General features: G+C 51.8%; 2 protein-coding genes across 3 annotated transcripts in view; one reads left to right on the top strand and one right to left on the bottom strand.

The window, feature by feature from the left end:
* The window catches only part of Shrm (shroom), a 130,828-nt gene extending 119,149 nt beyond the window's left edge, over positions 1-11,679 (top strand). For both annotated transcript variants that reach the window (XM_019840408.2, XM_025306524.1), the window contains exons 8-13: positions 1,737-2,391; positions 2,822-3,884; positions 4,551-4,698; positions 7,141-7,351; positions 7,885-8,151; positions 8,534-11,679. In XM_019840408.2, the coding sequence (XP_019695967.2) occupies positions 1,737-2,391; positions 2,822-3,884; positions 4,551-4,698; positions 7,141-7,351; positions 7,885-8,151; positions 8,534-8,785 (2,596 nt within the window). In that variant the 3' untranslated portion in view covers positions 8,786-11,679. The remainder of the gene's footprint in view (positions 1-1,736; positions 2,392-2,821; positions 3,885-4,550; positions 4,699-7,140; positions 7,352-7,884; positions 8,152-8,533) is intronic.
* Positions 11,680-12,022: 343 nt separating this feature from the next.
* LOC105180952 (heat shock 70 kDa protein cognate 4) lies at positions 12,023-18,471 on the bottom strand. The gene is made up of 6 exons (XM_025306525.1): positions 18,061-18,471; positions 17,072-17,190; positions 16,467-16,796; positions 15,784-16,182; positions 14,934-15,305; positions 12,023-13,710 (listed from the first exon to the last, which is right to left on the bottom strand). Exons 1-6 carry the CDS (start codon positions 18,260-18,262, stop codon positions 13,324-13,326), a joined length of 1,809 nt encoding a protein of 602 aa, XP_025162310.1. The 5' UTR covers positions 18,263-18,471; the 3' UTR covers positions 12,023-13,323.
* Between the last annotated feature and the right edge of the window lie 1,596 nt (positions 18,472-20,067).

Here is a 20,067-nt window from a genome sequence, read left to right as displayed (position 1 = left end):
TTAGTCTCGCTTCGGTGATCTCCATCTTCCGCGGCAAGAACGCTCGCTCGCGTCCGCGTGGATCATGTCTCGCGTGGCCGTAACTTCCACTTACACAACGGCAAGCAGGAAAACGGATCCGTTCGAAAGATCGCTCTTTATATTACGGCATCGCGCGAGAGACGCGATCTCACGTTGTGCGCGTATTGTTGCGCCTCGCGCAGAGAATCGCTCGCCGGCCTGATTGTGAACCGGTTCGCGTTGAAGTCGCGCGGCACGAATAGTGGACGAATATAAATATCCCGCGCATCTCCCTTCAACGTCTTCAAGTCGCGCGCGCTGTTAATGAGCGGGGGCGCGCTGTCGGCGGTGATGATACTCGCTCGTGCAACGGCTGCTGCTGCTGCTGCCGTTGTCGTCGTCGTCGTCGTCGTCTCGAGCTATCCCGGGAATCCTTGCGAGTGCATTCTTACGAGAGACAAGGAATCTCGTGAGAAAGCAGCGGAACCGCCAAGGCGCGCCGAGGAATTAAAATTCATGCAATCCACGCTGATGACCGTATCCGCTCGCGATTAAACCCTGTTCCTTTATCACCGGGACGTGAGTTTCACGCGTGGCGCACGTAACGACCGTGATTCCAGTCGACGACGAGTCAGCCACCCACGCACCTTGGTTAACCGCACGGTTAATCGCGAGACTGAGTCGTTGTGAACCGCACGAGCGAGATGACATCTCTCGTCGTGACGATCTTGACGATCGTCTGTGCGCGATGATTGACGTACTTTGGATCGTAAGATATACTATATGTAACAGGCAGCCTTTGTGCGCTCATCGTCAACTGACTGATTGGACACACATGACACAGCGAAAGTGTGTGTGTTGATGCGCGTAGTTGCGAAATGATCGCCGGACTTATCGACTGTGTTGCAACGTTCGTCATGTTCGTCCCGTGATTACGTGATTACGGCAGATGCGCTCGAAATATATCGGAGCTTTGTTTAATATTCTCCTCACGATCTCTCTCACGATGTGACATTCCATTCGTACGCGTGCTCGACTCGCTGTTACTCCGGAATTATGCTCGGGAGAATGACTTTCCCAGTTTCTCGACGTGCGCACACGACGGCGGACGGCGGGCGTGTCCAACGTTTGAGAAAAAGATTTCGGTGTACGTGATAGCATTCATAGTTTCCACGTATGTCGTATGTGCGTCGGAGATGTTGCCGCTTTAAATACGACTGTGGGCATGAGGATCGGTCGTAAAACGTGAGGACCGTTCCGTCGTCGTCTTACGACACATCTCGACGTATTTCGAATTACGACGAAATCAAAGTCAGGTAGTCGCGCATGAGGACATGGGCTAACATGTTAATAAATTTTCCTGAACGACGAACTTGTTGGGATTCGGCTCACTCACGTGTTCACCGAAGAGGAAGGCGGGTTTTTTCGACGAACGTGCGACTGCGTCTCGATATATCGTCCTTACATTTCTCTCTCTCTCTCTCGCTCTCTCGCTCTCTCTTTCTAGCAAAATAAAAATATTCGTCGAAAAATATAAGCTAGAAAAACATAGAGAAAAAGTCACTGAAGATATGATTTTTAAGTAGTGGGATTATATTAAACGGACATCTTGGCCTTCATGGTAATTTTTATCGATATCGGATTTTAGTAAATAGAAGAGAATTGTTTTCGAATTGTGAGTTTTTTTTCTTTCTTGTATCACGCATATATCCATGAGACTGAACTTTTGGTTTCAGGAGCCAATCCAAGGCCTCCTACTTGGCTTACAGACGCGAGCGCGGTGCTCCCGACAGCGAAGGTAGCTACAAGAGAACAATGTCGCCGACCTCTCGGCTGGACGACTGGCCGCCTCCTAGGGACCACGACGACCCCGTGCTTCTGCGCGTCACGCCGCATCACCCGTTGCAACAGCAGCAGCAGCAGCAGCAGCAGCAGCAGCAGCAGCAGCAGCAACAGCATCATCATCACCACCACCACCACAACAATCATCACCAGCAGCAGCACTCTGACCTCTCGAAATCGCACAGTGCGGATGCTCTTCATCATCGATTGGACGAGAGATCGCCGCCGCAGCAAGCGCAGCATTCGACGGAGGTGGTGAATAAGCTGTCGCAACACAAGCTGAGCAAGAAGCTCCAGGCCGGCGACGCGAGGTGCCGCGCCAACAGCGAGAACAACAACAACGACAACCTCGAAGACCGGCATCAGCACCACCACCAGCATCATCATTACCAAGAGAAGAGGTATCCGGAGAAGAGACACGAGTACGAGCAGCGCAGGGAGCGGCTGTCGCCGCAGAGCGTGGAGGTCCTTAACGACAGGAACAGGCAGCTGGAGCGAGAGCGTCGGAAGTTGGCAGCTAGCTGCGAGCCCCTACCTCAAAATAGAGAGGTGAGATTATCTCCGCGGATATTTACCTTCGCGTAATAGCGACGAATTTGCGTGTTTTTCGCGCCTCCGCCACTCTCCACCTATTTTTGCGCTCACAAATATAGCAATGTCAAGGCGTCACGCGTGTGCGGCTTCGTGTCGGCTCCGTTCACGCTGTGCTTCAACACTCTCTCAGCTCCTCGCCGAGCCTTGCTTCTGTGTGCGCGTGACCCGCGCACTCTCTTCGTTCCCTTCGTTCTTCGTTTCTCGGCGATTCTCTCTGCCGTAGTCACCATCATCCGCCGTTCTCGGTTCGTGCGTATCGCGTTCTTTGGTCGAGTTGATACTTGATGTCAACTGCTGAATTTCGTGCACTGAGCTCGGAGACTCTACCCACCGGTCGTCACATCCGCTCGCTGAATTACGAAAGCGAAACTACGGTTGCTTGCAGAAGCAGCTGCGAGAGATCGGCGGCCCGCTGCCAATCGCCGGCGACGATTTCTTCCGCGAGAGGAGCGCCACGATCGAGATGACCTCGCAGAACATCGAGCTGCTGAACCGTCGGAACGAGAAGAGGATGAGCAACGCGACGACGACGAGTGGAACGATATCCACGTACTCGTCGACGAGCAGCACGACGATGATGACGAGTTACGACAACGGCTGGCCGCGAACCGGACACGAGTCGCACAGCTCGATAGAAGCTGCGATCTTCGCCGACAGGCCGCCACCTCCGACGAGTTCACCGCCGCGCTCACCGGACAACGTCGAGAGCGTGAGCCCACGAGGAGCTATTCCGCGACGGTCGGGAAGTTGCTCGAGCTCCTCTTCTTCCGGGAGATCGATCGACGCTCGCATATCGCCGCGTAGCTTGCTGTCCAGGTCGTCGCCGAGGAACTCCCTGGAGAACTGCCTCGCGAGGAACGAGGCGCGCATCGAGTGCGGCGTCCCCAACAGCCGGAAAGTCTCCAGCCCGACTCAAACGGATGACACGGGTTCCTGGAACCTGAGATCGAGCTCGCCGAGTCACGGGATCACGGCGACAACGACGACGACGACGACGACGAGTGAGACTAGCTGCGAGGCGGAAGTACGAGCGGAGAGACCCTCACCATCGTCCAAGTTCCGCTCCGCCGGCGGCCGATCGCCCGCCTCCTCCATCTCGAGCGTCTCCAAGACCTCCTCCTCGTCCTCGCCGCGGAACTCGCCGGTGGACGAGGACAAGCTGTCCTCGCCGACGTCGTCGCTGTGCGTGTCGCCTCAGCCGGGCATCGAGGGCCTGACGCTGGTGCAACGCACCGAGGTCGTGCTGCGGGTGAACGCGGCCACCAGCGACGCCGCCTCGCAGACCGACACCTTGGACGAGACGGAGCTCGACTGCGCCGCCGCCGGCAAAGCGTCGCGGCCGTTTCCGGAGTCGAGGAAGAAATTACCGGAGGAGATCGAGTGCGAGGAGCTCAGCAGAGACCTGGCCAGCCAGCTCAGCCCCAACGACAAGCTGCTGCCTATACTCGGTGAGCGAGAGCGAGCCGCGATCTCTATCGCGTCGCATCTCAATTGCATGAATAATGGCCCGGGCGGTATCATTCGTACGACGACGACGCGGACGCTTTCGCCATCCGTCCCGCGCTCGTCGCGCATCGTCGTCATTAATACACGTCAATGCACTTTTGATACACAATTAGATAAGTTATTGAATTTTTGTAGTCGCGTTCGTTTGCGCGCAACTCGCGCTGACATATTTACGATCCATCTAGTCGCCGTCATACTCGCGCGCTCGCATTACGCGCGCGCGTGTTGCGCGTGCGTGTGAGACGCACGCGCGCGCGCGCGCGCGCAATTATCATCCGGGACACGGAGTCGTCGCGCGTTCGGGAGCGATGACCCTCCATTTTAATAAGCGCTAATTTAATCAACGACACGGCTGCGTTATTCAATTATACGCTCTCGCTGCCGCGATATTCGATGCAATCCCTTGTCGCATTATGGGGCTTCCATGGGCCGCGGAGGTCCCTGAAGCGTGAAACGAAGCGACGCGCGCGTGCGCTCGTTGATAGAAAGAGAGATAGATAGAGAGAGAGAGAGAGAGAGAGAGAGGAGAGAGAGGGAGAGAGAGAGAGAGAGAGAGCGCGCTTGATGATGTTGTCTTATTTATTTTTTGTTTGTCCGTTTCTTATCAGTTCCAGCGCCGGAGCACAAGAAACCCACCGACTACGTTTCCGGCCTGTTCAGGGTGGAGGCGACATTGCAGCCGCGACCGAGGCGGCGGCTCTCCTTGGAAGAGTCAACGGCCTCCTGCGGCGAGGACGCGGACGCGGACGAGAAGAAGTAGGTTTTTCGAATTGCAGCGCGCTTCATTAAAGCGTATTTATGAGCCGGCCAGCGCTCGGCTCCGATATCAAGCGCGCACGCGTTGTCTTCGTCCGGCTGCGTAAAGAGCCAGAGCGAGATTGTTGTTACCGCGCCGAGGCAGATAAGCCGCAGAGCCCCGTAAATATACGGACTAAACGCGATAATTGATAGTTTTCACGTGCACGCGAGCGCGCCGGCGGATTATGCGCTATTAATCAAGCGGCGCGTCTCGAAATCCTCGAGGGCGGCCATTACGAGCGCGCAAGTCCGCGAGACTCTTCGGCCGGCTTAATTGGTCCGCGTGTATCCAGAAGACACCGTGTAATTTTAACGAACCGGAGAACACCTTTTTCCGCGAGTCTCGACTGTTACTTAAATCTCTTCGATCCCACGCGCTCTGCGTGTGCGGTCGCCGCTGCGTGCGCTGCCGCGCGTGTGAAATCACCGGTCTCGGTGATATCTCTCCGCTTCTCGCTTCACAGTCTTTTCCTGCTGGCAGGCCGCCGAATATGTACAGGAGGGGCTGAGGAAGAAAAGATATCTCGTTGCAGACGAGACGCCACGCGCCAGCGTTGCTTCGTTCGCGCGAACATGGACGGCGAATTTCTTGGCGGACGTGCCGCCTCCATTACGGTGATTTAATTGTGTCCCTTTAGCGACTCGACAGACGTCGGCGAGACGTGTCGCGCGCGAGCAAACAGGCGCTGAGATTCCGCCGAGAGATTGACGTTTCTACTTGACAACTCGCGCCTGCTGTTCCTTCTTCTCTCGTTTGCAACACTCTGTTCGTCTGTTGGACTTTCGGATCTGTCCCGCGCGCAAAACCCGCTCTCGCACGAAGGCTCGAGCGAGTCTTCGTTCGGTATTCATGTTTCGCGCGGCTATCGCGTGACACCGTCGATTGAATATCGCTGGACACCGTTTCGTCCGTCGCACATATTCGCGCGTCACACGTCGGCGCTCCGTGCATTCTACGCGCGAGCGCCGAGCGCGCTCACGACTCTTCCCTTTTCCGTCGATTCCGTCTGTCTCGCGCGCTCCTCGGCGACAATACTTCCCCCGGCGTGCTCAAGGAGAAAGTACCAAAGCACCGAGAGAACGTTGCGTAATCCGCTATAAATGATATTGTCAAGACCAACTACTCAGTTGCTCGTTCTCTACGCATCATATTATTTGCCAGTCTCCGACGTGTGGCTGAGAGTGACGCATCATCGTACGTCGCCAGGGGAGTGCGCGCCGTGCTCGCGACAGCGAGTCGACGGTGGAAATGGAAACGGCGCCTCCGGAAAAGTAGATACGATCTCCCGCTTTTCTTTTTTATTTCGCGCGCGGTCGCGGTCGCGAGCAAAACGGCGCCATTGGGGGGAATAGCGCGCGGCGCGTGTGCCACATAACGCGCGGCTCGCGGTCGTGAAATTAAAATTTCACGTGTCGGCGCGGAGTGTGTGTGTGTATGTGTGTGTGCGTGTGCCCAATAACGCGCGGTTAAATGGCCGTCGGCCGAGCGGAGCGATCGCTCGGCAAAATCGATCACGGCCGGACCGACGTATTGTGTCAAATTGGTTTTGCTCGGGCGCCGCGCGCGGACTTTCTACCGTGTATTTCGCGGCGGCCGGGAGGAAGATGATCGCGCTTTCGAGAGCGATTTTCAGCAACGATGCAATGAGCAACCAACGGATACGAGCAACGGATGCAAGCGCGAGCGTGGCGATAAAAAGAGTCATTGAGTCGCCGAAGAAACGAGCGTTCGAGTCAACTTCCGCTTCTTCCAAGCTCGCTTCTTAACTGACCTCGGGGACATGACTCTTGCCGAGTCGCGCGATGGAATAGTTTTGAAAAATAAGCCGCGCTCCGAATCGTCAGCAGTACAGTTCGCTTTCTCCTCTTCAACGGACGAGAGAGAGAAGGAGAGCTTAGACACGTGTTATCATCAGCGCGAATGGCAATCGTCGCGCGTCGAGTTTAGGCGGAACAAACTTCCCGTTGACGGTCGCGTCCTTATCCGCGAACCCGCCGATTTACCGGGTATCGGCTTCGTCACTCAGCCGCGAGTTCCACACCGGAGAGCATTCCCCTCCGCATCCGCTCGCGAATCATTGCTCGCGCCTCTCTCCTTCTCTCTCTCTCTCTCTCTCTCTCTCTCTCTCTCTTTCTCTCTCTCTCTCTCTCCGTAAGATTGTCGAGATTAATTCAATCGTGACTCACACGCTCATTGACGCAATTCTTGCCTTCTTGCAACGGCGATGATTATAGACAGATTTTTGCATAGATGCTGCGAAACACAGAGAGCGAGCGAGAGCGACAGAGAGAAAGAAGGAGGGAACGAAGCGAGGATGGGTGGGAGGAAAGAGGCAGAGAGACGCTTAGCCCGCATTAGCCGGCCAGAGGTGTGTAATCATCGCGATGAATTTCTTTCAGGCACGAAACGATACCTTCGGCTCCCGTCACGCCACTGTCGGCTGATCCTACCAGCCCCCTGTCCCCCACTTCGGCTTACTTCACGACGTCCGAGGGAAAGGCCAGGTTCCTGACGAGATACTCGCGGGACGTCACGGTAGAGGGATTAACACGTCAGGAGGATGCGCCGGCGATTGTACCGACCAACAGCCTTGACCTTAGGCAAAAAAAGGTACGACCGGTAGCCGAGCGCGCGTAGGGCTATAATTAGACGCGATGCAGGGCCTTTTGTAATTAACGCCGCCGCGCGATTAAATTCGATCGCTCGACACTCCGCGGGCCACGGGCCGATCGATCGAGTAATAACGATCGCTCGCGGATAAAACGATAATAAGTATCATTCCGTTCGGCTTCTCTCTCTCTTTCTCTCTCTCTTTCCTCCCTTCCGCGATACCGATCGAGTCTTATGTAAAAGTGTAATTACCGCGCTTTGGAATTCCGTGTTATCGCGTATCGCTCAGTGCCAGCACGGACTGTTACCCAATCAGTTTCTCACGTGGTGAGTCGTTAGCTCAACGATCGAGTACTCTTTGCGCGTTTTTCCTAGCGTTTTTCCGACAAAGAGAGAGAGAGAGAGAGAGAGAGAGAGAGAGAGAGAGAGAGAGAGAGAGAGAGAGAGAAAGAGAGAGAATGAGCGAAGGAGAGGGAGAGGGGAGAGAACGGCCTCCACGCGAGGACGTTGCATGTACCGAAACGATCTTTCAGGAGGAACTGATGATGCGGCTCGACAGGAAACTGGTGGTCCTCAGGGCCGAGCAGGAGGCTGTAAGGGAGGAGGGTGAGGTAAATGAGGCCCTGGGCGCGCGAGTCTCCGCGCGCGTTTCCGCCGTGGCTCGTCCGCCGGAAGCGTCCAAGTACCGGCTTCACGTGGAGGAAGTCGGCAAGATTACGAGCCTTCTTCTCGGTCTCAGCGGCAGATTGGCTCGCGCTGAGAACGCCCTTTATGGAATGCCGGCCGACCACGCGGAGAGAGTAAGTATTGTAGCCTCTCGGGTCTCCTTGTTTGCCCGGCTCGATTATTCTTTCGTCGCTGAGCGTGCGTCTCGATGCACTGCGAGAGACGCGTGTGTGAATGTTTTGAATTGTCTCCTCTCTTTTCGCAAGCTGCAACTGTCGAGTGTTGCTGTGTGTGATGTGAATGTGAGTGATATTTAATGCTCGATAATCTCATCGTGTAACATTCGTATCGAAGCACATCGACGCTTTGCGTCAGTCACAGACTTGAGAAATTTGCGTGTATCCTAATTTCTTGTACGATAATTCGATAAGCATTGGCTCTTTGGACTCGTGCCATTTGATATAAATTTAACGAACACCGGGATTTATACCCCTTCCGTGTCTGCTTGGTTTGCAGAAAATCTTGGAGAGCAAACGGGACAAGCTAATGGATCAGTTGGAAGAGGCAAAAATTTTAAAGAGTAACATTGACAAGCGCAGCGTTAATGTATCGGCGATCCTAGCGAAGTACCTGAATCAGGAGGAGTTTGCCGATTACCAGCACTTTATCAACATGAAGGCGAAGCTGATAATGGACGGTCGCGAGATACAGGACAAGGTGAAACTGGGCGAGGAGCAATTAGCCGCGTTGAAAGAGGCAATCGACTAGTCGTAATGATGGACTTACACGCTAAGTTATTATGAAATCAGTTTCTGCATTTCCAAGCGTGAACAATGGAAAAAGCCTCGTATAACGAGTCCGAGCCGACTCGAAAGCATAGGTTAAGCATAGGAACGAAAAATTACGGGGACACACGGAAATACACATTGTTCAAGCCTGGTCCAGTATTGAGAAAAACGTCGGATTTCCGAGCGGACGTGCAGCTGCAAATGGCAAATAATGCATTACAACCAAGTATTACGAGTATATGCTTATGTCCTTTTTACATGTAACTGTTGGGCTCTCGATCGTGTCTTTGAAAGGTTTTGGTATTTATACCACACGGAAATTGTATGTGTTCGATTGGTTGAACATTTTTAGAATATATTTTGTTAAAATTTATTTACAACATACCTCCTCTCTCGGGTGAGAATTTTATTTAAAGTGTATAAATGTGCATGTTGGAAAAAAGTTAAAAATTATTGCTTGAAGCGACAGGTAACGTTATAGCAAAAAAAAAAGAGATATATTACCCGAACGTTGAGTAATCTAGTGCACGCGGAGGGTGAGGAAATTTTGTTCGCGAGTAGAATAAAATCAAGTCGAATCAGTTTCAATCCGACATCCTCCCGAGGCAAGTGTGATCCTGAAGCCTTAATGCCTAGTCTTTGTTAAGCATGCATCGATTATGACGTGCTTCCTCGGTGTTTCATGAAGGGCGCATGATGACATATCGCCGATATATTGTCGTGTGGCGCGACGAATGAGAATGTCACGAGGTATCTGCGATACCAGCCAAGACCAGGAATGTATGTCTGTTACGCATTGTGTTTTGGAGAAAAGAGTCGAAATTATTAACACGTTTTGCCGTAGCACAGAGATGCATCTGTAAATACAAATTAGCAGGTACGATACATGTAGTCGTTAAAAAGTCTCAACAGCAGCGAAACGTGCGCGTAACCAAAAGACGACGAGGACGATGAATCGATATTCAGCTTTCATTGACGTAACGTAAGGAGTATAATGTGTACACACGGGACTCTCGTGCGTACATATATCTGTATTATTCTTCGTGTGCCGATCGATGTTGATTATTATCGAGTAAAACGATGTTCGACAATTAGAACTTGTCGGACGATAATGAAAGAGATATACCGACAAAAAAGTCCAAATTTTAATATATATATATATATATATATATATATATACATTAGAAAGAGAGGGAAACACGCGTATCTATCTCGAATTTATATTCTTGTGTGCGCGATTAGTATCCCGATAAACGTGCCGAAGAACCCCGCGCGGTGTAACTTTGATGCAACTTTGATCGCACGCGATAAAGAGCGTTCAGAGACGCGCGACTGACGAACAATCGCGAGTTGCGAATTCGAAGGAGAGCCCTGCGCGAAGTAAACGCCGCTCGGAGGGCTCGAAGATGCAAACTGCACTACTGGTCCGCATAATAATTTGTTGCTCGCGGCGCACGAAAATCACCGGATTCTCGATCTAGAATTACTACGTGGTGCCTTCTTACATGCGACATGTGATATGAGAGTAAGGGGAGTTCACGTTCTCTCTGCGCGCGGCGCGGCGCCTAAATAACCGAGCGTTGCCGGCCACCGTGGCAACGCGTTACATGTGTATATAATAATAAGTAGGTTAAGCGCATACACACTCACTCACACTTTCACTCCTTGACACGTGAGACACTGATACATGCGTACTCACATAAATACTTGTAACATGCGTACACAGACACACACACACACACACACACGTACGCGTACGCGCACACATGTACAACGAAGTACTATTTTTACGTATTGTTCTAACCCCCGGGGGTCCTCGTGGGCCCTTATGACGCTTGTGATGTTATTTACTCTGTACGACCCCACCAAGGACTCTCGAAAGTACCGCGCGGGATATCGCGCGCGTCGTATTCGAGCCTCCATGGTGGCCTCCAGCGAGAAATTTTATGCCACGGTGACTTTCGACAAATTCTCATATCTCGTCTCAATGCTGTGCCGTCCCCGTAACTACGTCCCCGTTTGTAACCCCGCGCGTCTTTCCTCCTCTCTGTTATCGACCGCCACCTCCCCGCTCGTCGCTACATTCTACCGAGGGCGGAGAAGAGAGACTAACAAGCGCGAAATCACACGGAGGGAGAGAGAGGTGATCCTCCGAATCTTTGGGTTCGGTAATGAGACACTTACCGTAGCATCCAAGGATCTCGAGACGGAATTCATCCCTACCGCGCCTCCACGTGAGAGGATCACGACTCGAATAACACATTCGGTTTTGCTCATCGGTCTCGCGCGCGTTGTAAAAGAAACATCGACGAATCCTTCGCACGATAAACGCGCTCTGATCTCAGACTCGGTGTAACTCGGGTCGCGGATAACGAAAGGAATGAGAGAAGAAGAGAGAGAGAGAGACAGCGTGTTACAAGCCGGGACCGGACTGCCATGATGAAAAAGGTTCGCGCATGAGAAAGACTGAGTACAGGGCATAAAATTTTGCGGCATAATAGTCAGTTTCTGTTCCTCGTTTGTTTCTCGATGTCCGCGAATCGGCTGCGGCGGATAGTGTAATAATCTTGCCGTTCAACCGAAAGAAGCAGCAGCAGCAGCAGCAACAACAGCAGCCACTCCGTTGTAATGCGTTTGCGAGCAGCGCTGTATCGCGCGGCGGCGGCGGCGGCGGCGGCGGCGGCGGCGGCGGCGGCGACGCCAGTGTCGAATACGATGCGAAATCGTCATCCTTCGCCGCCCGCTCGCCGTGGGTAAGACGCGGCTGTTGTACATAACAAATTAATCGAAACATGGTGCTCTGGATATCTATTTTTTACGAGAAGAAACGTTCCATTAATTTGTAAGCTATCATTACACCTAAGGACTTAATATAAAGGAATTAATATTTAACATTCTCGCTGTGTACATATATACCACGTATATAAGTTTCACGTGATGCGACGGCAACATAATAATTACACATACAATTCGCGCGTCACCTATAAAAGCGACGACGCTAGGTCGTTGTTAGTCTGATAATGTTATCCCCTGCAAATGTATTACAAGATCATTTTTCAAACTCGCTTGCAATAAATAATAACACGTTGGAATTTCAACGAGACGTGTGTCTTTCTGCGACGAGAAACCCGTTTCGTACCACCGATGAGAGTGCCGTCACGATGAGCACTTGATCGCCGATGTTCACTCGACATTTTCGCGAGTCTCTTTCACCAACGACTTGCCTCTCACTCGATCGTTTTAGTTTCTCTTCTCACTTTTCTCCACAACGTCTACGTCCACGTGTGCCCGAGCGTTTCGTTTAAGCAAGAAGGTAGAATACTTGTGTAAGAAACTTTTATATCTTGTAAAATTTCCAGATATTCTTTACTTCGAAAAAGGATTCGACTTACATTTTCTCTCATCACGCGTGAAGATTTAGATCTCAATTTAGCGAATCCATTTATAAACTTGGTGAAGATATTTGTCAACCATGTTGACAATGAGTTTAAAGAATCGAAAATATAATGTTGTACTATCGACTAATGGTATTTTGAGATACGACCTTTATGGTTCATAACGCACGATTAATCTACTTCCTCGATGGTCGGACCGCTGTTACCAGCAGTAGTTTGCCCGTCGCATCTCGAGGACCTCGGTACAGCACCGGCGGATTCATACAACTTCGTTATGATAGGCTTGCACACCTGAAAGTTATTACTTCCGCGATGACACAATACGCGTGCATGAATCGATTTTCGCGGTGTGTCGTCATCGGTTATCGGTGAGCGACCAAGATAGAAACCAAGATAGAAGGGGATACTTCTTAGTATAACGGTAGATAACGCATCATCGAACGAAAAATAGCACACCGGCGCGCAAAAGACTACAGGTGTAAGACTAGGAAAAAGACGTTTCCGTTGTGTTAAAGAAAACAAGAAAGAAAGAAATGTTCTATCGATCTATTCGGGAGAGAGATCCATTGGCATTGGCCACTCCGATGAAATCACACACACAACGCCATAAGCGCGTGTGTTGTCGAGAGAAGAATTACTCATGACGATTCGTCGTACAATTACGACACTCGCGATGATTAATATCGCAGCGACAATTAATATTCCACCACATTGATTTCTCGACACCACGAGAGCCACAAATGAACTCATCATCCACTCTTGGACACTACCGCCGGGTATCACAAAACACAATTCTAAATTTCCCCCGAATACATAACCGTCTCGGTAAACTCAATATTCTCTGTCTCTCTATCACGACCAAATGATTCCGCCGATACGAAGCGCCAAATGAAGCGCCGATAGAGAGCGTGAGTGCGACGCGTGGAAAATCGTATCGACGCTGCCCACCAGGCCCATTCCCATTCGGAGAACGTACCGTTCCGTCTGCTTGTTTTCGAAGAGAGCTTCCGGACTGGTGCAATAAGTTTGAGCGAAGAAAAGTATACCTGTCCCCCCCGGAGAAACGAACAGACCTATTTGCCGAAAGATGCGCGCGAATATAAGAGGAAAATACGCGCGAACTTCAGCGTACCTCCTCGGCTTCCTTCAGCTTCGCCCGGTACTCCTCCGCCGTCGCGAACGCATCGGTGTCCATCCACTTGATAATCTCGTTGCACTTCTCGCTGACGCGTTTTCGATCAGCCTCCGGTGTCTTCTCCTTGACCTTCGCCTCCTCGAGCGCGCTCTTCGCGCTGAAGCAATATGACTCGAGGTCGTTCTTAGCCGCGACCCTCTCCCTTTGTTTCTCGTCCTCCGCGTGATATCTTTCCGCTTCGTTCACCATCCGCTCGATGTCTTCCCTGCTGAGGCGTCCCTTGTCATTGGTGATCGTTATTTTGTTCTCCTTGTTCGTCGACCTCTCCACCGCGGAGACGTTCAGGATGCCGTTGGCGTCGACGTCGAACGTAACCTGCGTTGGCGGGGAGAATTTTCCGTGGAGAAAAAATCGCGACATCCCTTCGTCGCGTCGCGTCGCGTCGCGTCGCGTCGAAGCCTTCGGGCGAGCCTAGCCGTCTGCTTTCGATTTCTTTCGTTCTCCTGCGGTTCCGTTCGCCGACCAGCATCCGGATGCTTATCCGAACGGTCTGACAATCCCAATAGAGAGCCCCTTCCGATTCGTGCGCCGATGGCAACGGGCAGAAAAGGAATCTCGAGACACGAGAATCGCTGCCCCCTCTGCCTCCCGCTCTTATCCTTTGGACCGACCAATACATCCTCGCCCGAGGATTCTTTCTTCCTTCTTTCTCCCCCCCCCTCTCTCTCTCTCTCTCTCTCTCTCTTTCTTCTTGCTTTTTTTTTATTACAGGACTCGTGTCTCGGTACAGTCCATTCCGGGCCTATTGCCTCGCAGGATTGTTTTCTTATCTCCGACGTCGATCGTCGGAAACGTTTATTAGCGGTTTCAGCCCCGGAGGCTCCCTCTTTTAATTACTGATCGGCGATCGTTAAAGCGGTCAACCACGGCGAAGGAAGCCGCCGCCGCCACGGCGCGGATCCTGCGAAGGAAGCGATCGTCTCTCCTCGAGCACAACAAGACGGCGCGACGGCGAATACGAAAGATGCGCGAAAGTGCGCGATTTGCGCGTTACTTTTGTTTGTGCGTATTATTTCTCTGGCGCGCTTAAAATGCAGAGCTCCGTCGCCGCCGCCGCCGCCGCCGCTGCCGTTGTCTCGATACTCCGCGGTATAACACAACCCTTCGAGTTAGCGCGTTCGGAGAGAAATTAATCGCGCTGCAATATTCAATACTCCAACTTGGCAGAAGTGAGTGGTAAAGTTTGTTCGTGAGGATTTTACATAATGTTTCTTAGGGCAAGGTTACGATAATACAATTCGACGCTCGGCCCCTCGGCGAGAGTTGGCGATTCTGCATAAACTGCTTCGGAACAATATCTTCGAGATATATACTTGCTTCCTCGTGACTCGATTCAAACGCGCGATTATCGCGAGAGACCGAAATAAAAGTCGTCGCGAGCGCGTCGGAGAGCGGAGAGCGCGCCGCCTTCGTGGAAACGCTCAAATCGATATAGAACTGGAATGCGTCCTCCCGCGCCTTTCTTCCTTTCTTCAGCGCTCGTCGGGAGGCGCGCATCCCTAAAACCGTTGCTTTCTGCGATATTGTGCGAAACCTACTTCGATTTGAGGTATGCCGCGCGCTGCCGGCGGAATGCCGCACAGCTCGAACTTCCCCAAAAGGTTGTTGTCTCTGGTCATCGCCCTCTCGCCCTCGTAAACTTGTACGAGCACGCTCGGCTGATTGTCCGAGTACGTAGTGAACGTCTGCATCTGCTTCGTGGGGATCGTCGTGTTGCGCTTGATGAGAGCCGTCATCACACCGCCGGCCGTCTCGATGCCAAGCGACAGCGGCGCTACGTCGAGCAGCAGCAAATCCTGCACCGCCTCGGACTTGTCGCCGTGCAAAATGGCAGCCTGCACCGCGGCCCCGTAAGCCACCGCTTCGTCCGGGTTTATGGACTTGTTCAGCTCCTTGTCGTTGAAGAAATCCTGCAAAGCGAGAGAGGCGCGCCTTCGCGCTTAAAAGGAGATGGAAGAGAGCGACGGGGAAGGAGTCCATCGAAAATTGAGCGTTATCGATTATCGCCCCGGCGATATCACCCCGGCAAGAGGAAAATACACTCGACGGATGATTCGCGCGGTGTGTGGTTTACCACGAGAATGAACAACACAGGGAGGAAGGGGGGTGTCTGTTGATTTTGTTATCCAGCTCATTAATGCTGTAACGAACACCTGCGAACAACCCTCGTGTTTTCTCTACGCGCTCCGCTCTACGCGACTTTTCCTCCACGTCCTCCGTGGAGCGAGGGAATATAACGGCGCGCATGGAAATTCGCGTCGCGAATTTTAGCGCGCGTTTTTATCGCCCGACCTGCAACGCGCATCGGCCGACGGATAGGAATTCGCGCCGTTCAGCGCGGCGTGTCTTTGCAGCTGGCGAGCAGTCGCCGAGAAAGTTAGTCGATACCTGCAGCAGCTTCTGTACGCGCGGTATTCTCGTTGACCCGCCGACGAGAACTATATCGTGGACCTTCGACTTGTCCATTTTAGCGTCGAGCAACGCCTTCCCCACCGGCTCCAATGTGCTCTTGAAGAGGTCCTGGTTCAGCTCCTCGAAGCGAGCGCGTGTGATCGAGGTGTAGAAATCGACGCCGTCGAGCAGAGCGTCGATCTCGAGGTTGGCCTGCGTGGACGAGGACAGGGTCCTCTTGGCGCGCTCGCAGGCGGTTCTCAGGCGACGAAGGGAGCGCTTGTTCCTCGTCAGGTCCTTCTTGTACTTTCTCGCAAATTCCCGCGCGAAGTACGTGACCAGACGATTGTCGAAGTCCTCTCCGCCGAGATGGGTGTCACCGGCCGTCGCTTTCACCTATCGTTTATCGAGATAGCGGTGAAAAATATCACCGATCGAATCATATCGCTCGACGCTGACGATTACCGCGAGACTCGCCAGGAGGAGACGCGAGATCTGACGAGAGATCGCAATTACGAAGATGAAATAATGTCAACGTATAGAAATCACTTTCTCCGACGTGTGTGTGTGTGTGTGTGTGTGTGTGTGTGTCTGTCCGACTCGGCGGAGGATTCTGCTGCGTTCCGGCGAAGACGCGCGTCCGTCTGCTGCGGCGTCCGCTGCAAGCTGCGACGGTTTACCTCAAATATACCATCGTCGATAGTCAGTATCGATACGTCGAAAGTACCGCCGCCGAGATCGAAGATCAGTACGCTCCTTTCACCGCGGCCCTTCTTGTCGAGCCCGTAAGCGATGGCGGCTGCGGTCGGCTCGTTAATGATCCTCAGGACGTTCAGGCCGGCGATGGCGCCCGCGTCCTTGGTAGCCTGACGTTGAGAGTCGTTGAAGTACGCCGGCACCGTGATCACGGCGTCCGTGACGGTCGCGCCCAAGTAAGCCTCCGCCGTTTCCTTCATCTTCGTCAGCACCATCGAGGAGATCTCCTCGGGAAAGAAAGATTTCGCCTCCCCCTTGTAATAATACGCAACGAGTAATTAATGGAGCGCTACGGGGATGAAAAACATTTATCCGGATGAAACTTATGAAGAAAGGAACGTGCTTAGTCAGTATGACCGGCCCGCTTCTCTCCGCGCCGGCTATTTTCTTTTCTCTTTCATTAAGCGTATCTCTCTCTCTCTCTCTCTCTCTCTCTCTCCCCCCTCTCTTTCTCTCTCTCTCTCTCTCTCTCTCTCTCTCGGCGGAGCGGCCTCCCGGCGCCATTTATTTACGTAATTAATGCGCTCACTTTATATCGCAGTCGGATTTTCGGCTTGCCATTGTCGTCGACGACCGCGAAGGGCCAGTGCTTCATGTCGGACTGCACCGACGGATCGTCGAACCGTCTGCCGATCAATCTCTTGGCGTCTGCAAAACGATCCCGTTTCAGAGCTCGCGCACTCTCGCCGGCATCTGCCGGCGCTTCTAAAGAGTACGATTTATAGCGCGATCAATCGTAACACACAGCGGCGTTTCCATATCTGAGGGGTATCCAGATATCGGAACAAAAGCGGTTCCTCTCGGGGAAAGAAGTATATTTAAAAGCCGTTTAAAGAGAGGTGGGATATTATGTAGTGTTGATCTGTTAAATTGGCGTAAAAAATCGCACTTTCTGCCCGCGCGGCCGAAGCAGAAAAGCTCTGTCACGGCGACTGTGTGCTCTCACTTGAAAATATGGCGCTTTATCGCGCCGAGCTGGCCGATGAGATCCCCGCGTGGAGATGTAGCCGTCTAATTAGAGGCGAACGCGAGTCCAGCCGAGACGAGCGTGGGGAAAGGAAGCGATTACGGCTATTGTCAACGTCATAAACACGGTCTGTTACGGCGGTCTGGTGTACGGATGTATCCTCTAGATACGTGTACGAGCGGCCGAGAGTCGATTTGGCGGTGGCGGTGGCGAAACGAGCGCATTACCGACCTCCTCACCGAGAGAGAGAGAGCGAGAGAGAGAAAGAGAGGGAGAGAGGGGGGGAGAGAGAGAGAGAGAGAGAGAGAGAGAGAGAGAGAGAGAGAGAGAGAGAGAGAGAGAGAGAGAGAGAGAGAGCTCGTCTCTTCTCTCGTCGAGCTCTGAGAACGAAATCACCGCAGCTGCGGGCAGAAGCCTGCTTCCGCAGGAGACGAGGCGGCTACGTGAACCTACGAGGGCTACGAGCGCGCGTTCGCATTCGAGGAAACGCCGGCGAATCTCGCACCCGCGATCTCGGCTCACCTGCGAACATTTTAACGCGCGAGACTCACCGAAAATCGTATTCGTCGGATTCATCGCCACCTGGTTCTTCGCCGCGTCGCCGATTAACCGTTCGGCCTCCGTGAACGCGACGTAACTCGGCGTGGTGCGATTGCCCTGGTCGTTGGCGATGATCTCCACCTTGCCATGACGGAAGACCCCGACGCAGGAGTACGTTGTGCCCAGATCGATGCCGATCGCCGGAGACGTCATCGCGGGCTCATTGAGGCTCACGGGAGACGCGACATGCAAGCCCGAGCGATGAGTCGCGGTTCTGTTGTTTGTTGCACGCCGTCGCGCGATATATCGATAGTTGTTGCGCGTTCTCTTATGACTGTTGACTTTAAGCGAGTGTGCGTTTCCGAAGAAAAAGTGACACACATCGGACACAGCTTGACGTCTCGTATGCGCGTCGATAAATGAAAATAGAATGTCCATTAGATGGGTAATTAAAATTGAACTTCTATCGTGTCCGTAATGAAAATTCGAAATTTCCACTACATACATAATGAAAATTGAATTTCCGTTATGTATATATCCCATTATGTATATAAAAACAGAATTTCCATTATGTAACGCAAATTGAAGTTTTATCATGTCCGTAATGAAAATTCGCGATTTCCTTTATGTACATTAATGAAAATTGAATCTTTCGCCCCGCGTTCGCGCAGTTTTACTGAGCGCCGATGAATTAATCACCAGAGCTCATAATATTATATCGCGTGGCGCGAGACGACGCGGTGTCTCTTGATTTTCTCGGTATTGTATTGATACTGTTTGCAAAGTTTGCAGTAACAAAGCATGTATAAATGTCCGAAGGCGGATGCTCGCAGTGTAAAAGCATTTTTCATTTTTCAAGAGTACTTCAACGTTTGGGTTAGGTTTGGGGTTGTATCGTAAATGTGCATATATAAATCAATAAAAGTCGGCATAAATATCTCAAACATTGGCAAATATAATTTTTTTACTCATGCAATCATCTAGCATTTACGACATATATATATTTATATATTTCTATATATATATTTATATATATGGTATATTTCTGTAACACACACAGCTCGCGATATTTTCGTCCAAAATATTCGGATATTCGATGCCGCCTATCGGCATTGTCAGCCACTGCGCGCTATCGCGTTCGGCGACACGCGCGTTGATTGCTAACAACATTTTAATTATTATACATTCGATTAACAATTAATACAACAGGCGCGGAAGGATGATTAAAGTGTTGATTACCGGGGCCGATGGCCTCAATTACACGGTTCTTTGTGACGCAGACACTGGAACACGCCGGCAAAAACACGCCGGGCATGCGAAGTAAATGTAATTTTAACCAGCTCAAAATCCTGCCCCGCATGACAATTTTGGAAACGGCCGGGAAGATTTCTTGTGAATCATACGTAAATTCGACACGTGACACGTTGACTCCCTCGCTATCGCGTAATCTGAGGGGGACCGAGCGTTCGTGACCAGCGTCGTGAGTCGAATAACGAACGAAGGGTGGTAGTAGTCGCGCAGCCTATCCCTTTTATGACGTCATAATAAAGTTCCGATATCGCGGCGAACGGTGTTCTTCTGCGGTGCTCTCATAACGAGGCAGCTCGTGAGCTCACCGCCGACTGTTGTAATCTTACTCGCGCGAGCTGATACAAAATCAAATTAATACCGAGATGGATCATATACAGGGTGTTCGAAAAAAAAAAAAAAAGAAAAAAACTCCTCGTTTATTCACCGCGCGTGATCGATGGAGGCACACGAATAACCTGCCTTAGCAAAATCGAGAAACTCTGGAAAGGTTGATTTTGCGTAAAAAAATGCCCATGTTTACAAGGCACTTTTTACTCGGTGTGCAATGAGTACTTTCTGTATCCTGTAAGTCTGCAATCCTTTTCTTGAGCACGCTGTATAATAATAAAAACCGACGTGCGCTGCGATTATCATGCGAACAATCAAACCGTTTAATATCCCCGAGATAGACAGACGGACTTTCCTTAAAATATTCGCAGAACGGTCTT

This window comes from Harpegnathos saltator, unplaced genomic scaffold (assembly GCF_003227715.2).
Source record: "Harpegnathos saltator strain DR-91 unplaced genomic scaffold, Hsal_v8.6 scaffold785, whole genome shotgun sequence".
In the NCBI taxonomy this organism is placed as follows: Eukaryota; Metazoa; Arthropoda; class Insecta; order Hymenoptera; family Formicidae; genus Harpegnathos; species Harpegnathos saltator.
This window is presented reverse-complemented; position numbering and strand designations above follow the sequence as displayed.

Excerpts from the sequence above, each read along its gene's own strand:
- LOC105180952 (XM_025306525.1), bottom strand. The coding sequence starts at position 18,262 with ATGACGTCTCCGGCGATCGGCATCGATCTGGGCACAACGTACTCCTGC. Across the intron at positions 16,797-17,071 it reads AAATCCGACTGCGATATAAA|GGGGAGGCGAAATCTTTCTT; the intron begins GTGAGCGCATTA and ends TATTATTACAAG. Across the intron at positions 15,306-15,783 it reads GCGTACAGAAGCTGCTGCAG|GATTTCTTCAACGACAAGGA; the intron begins GTATCGACTAAC and ends CTCGCTTTGCAG.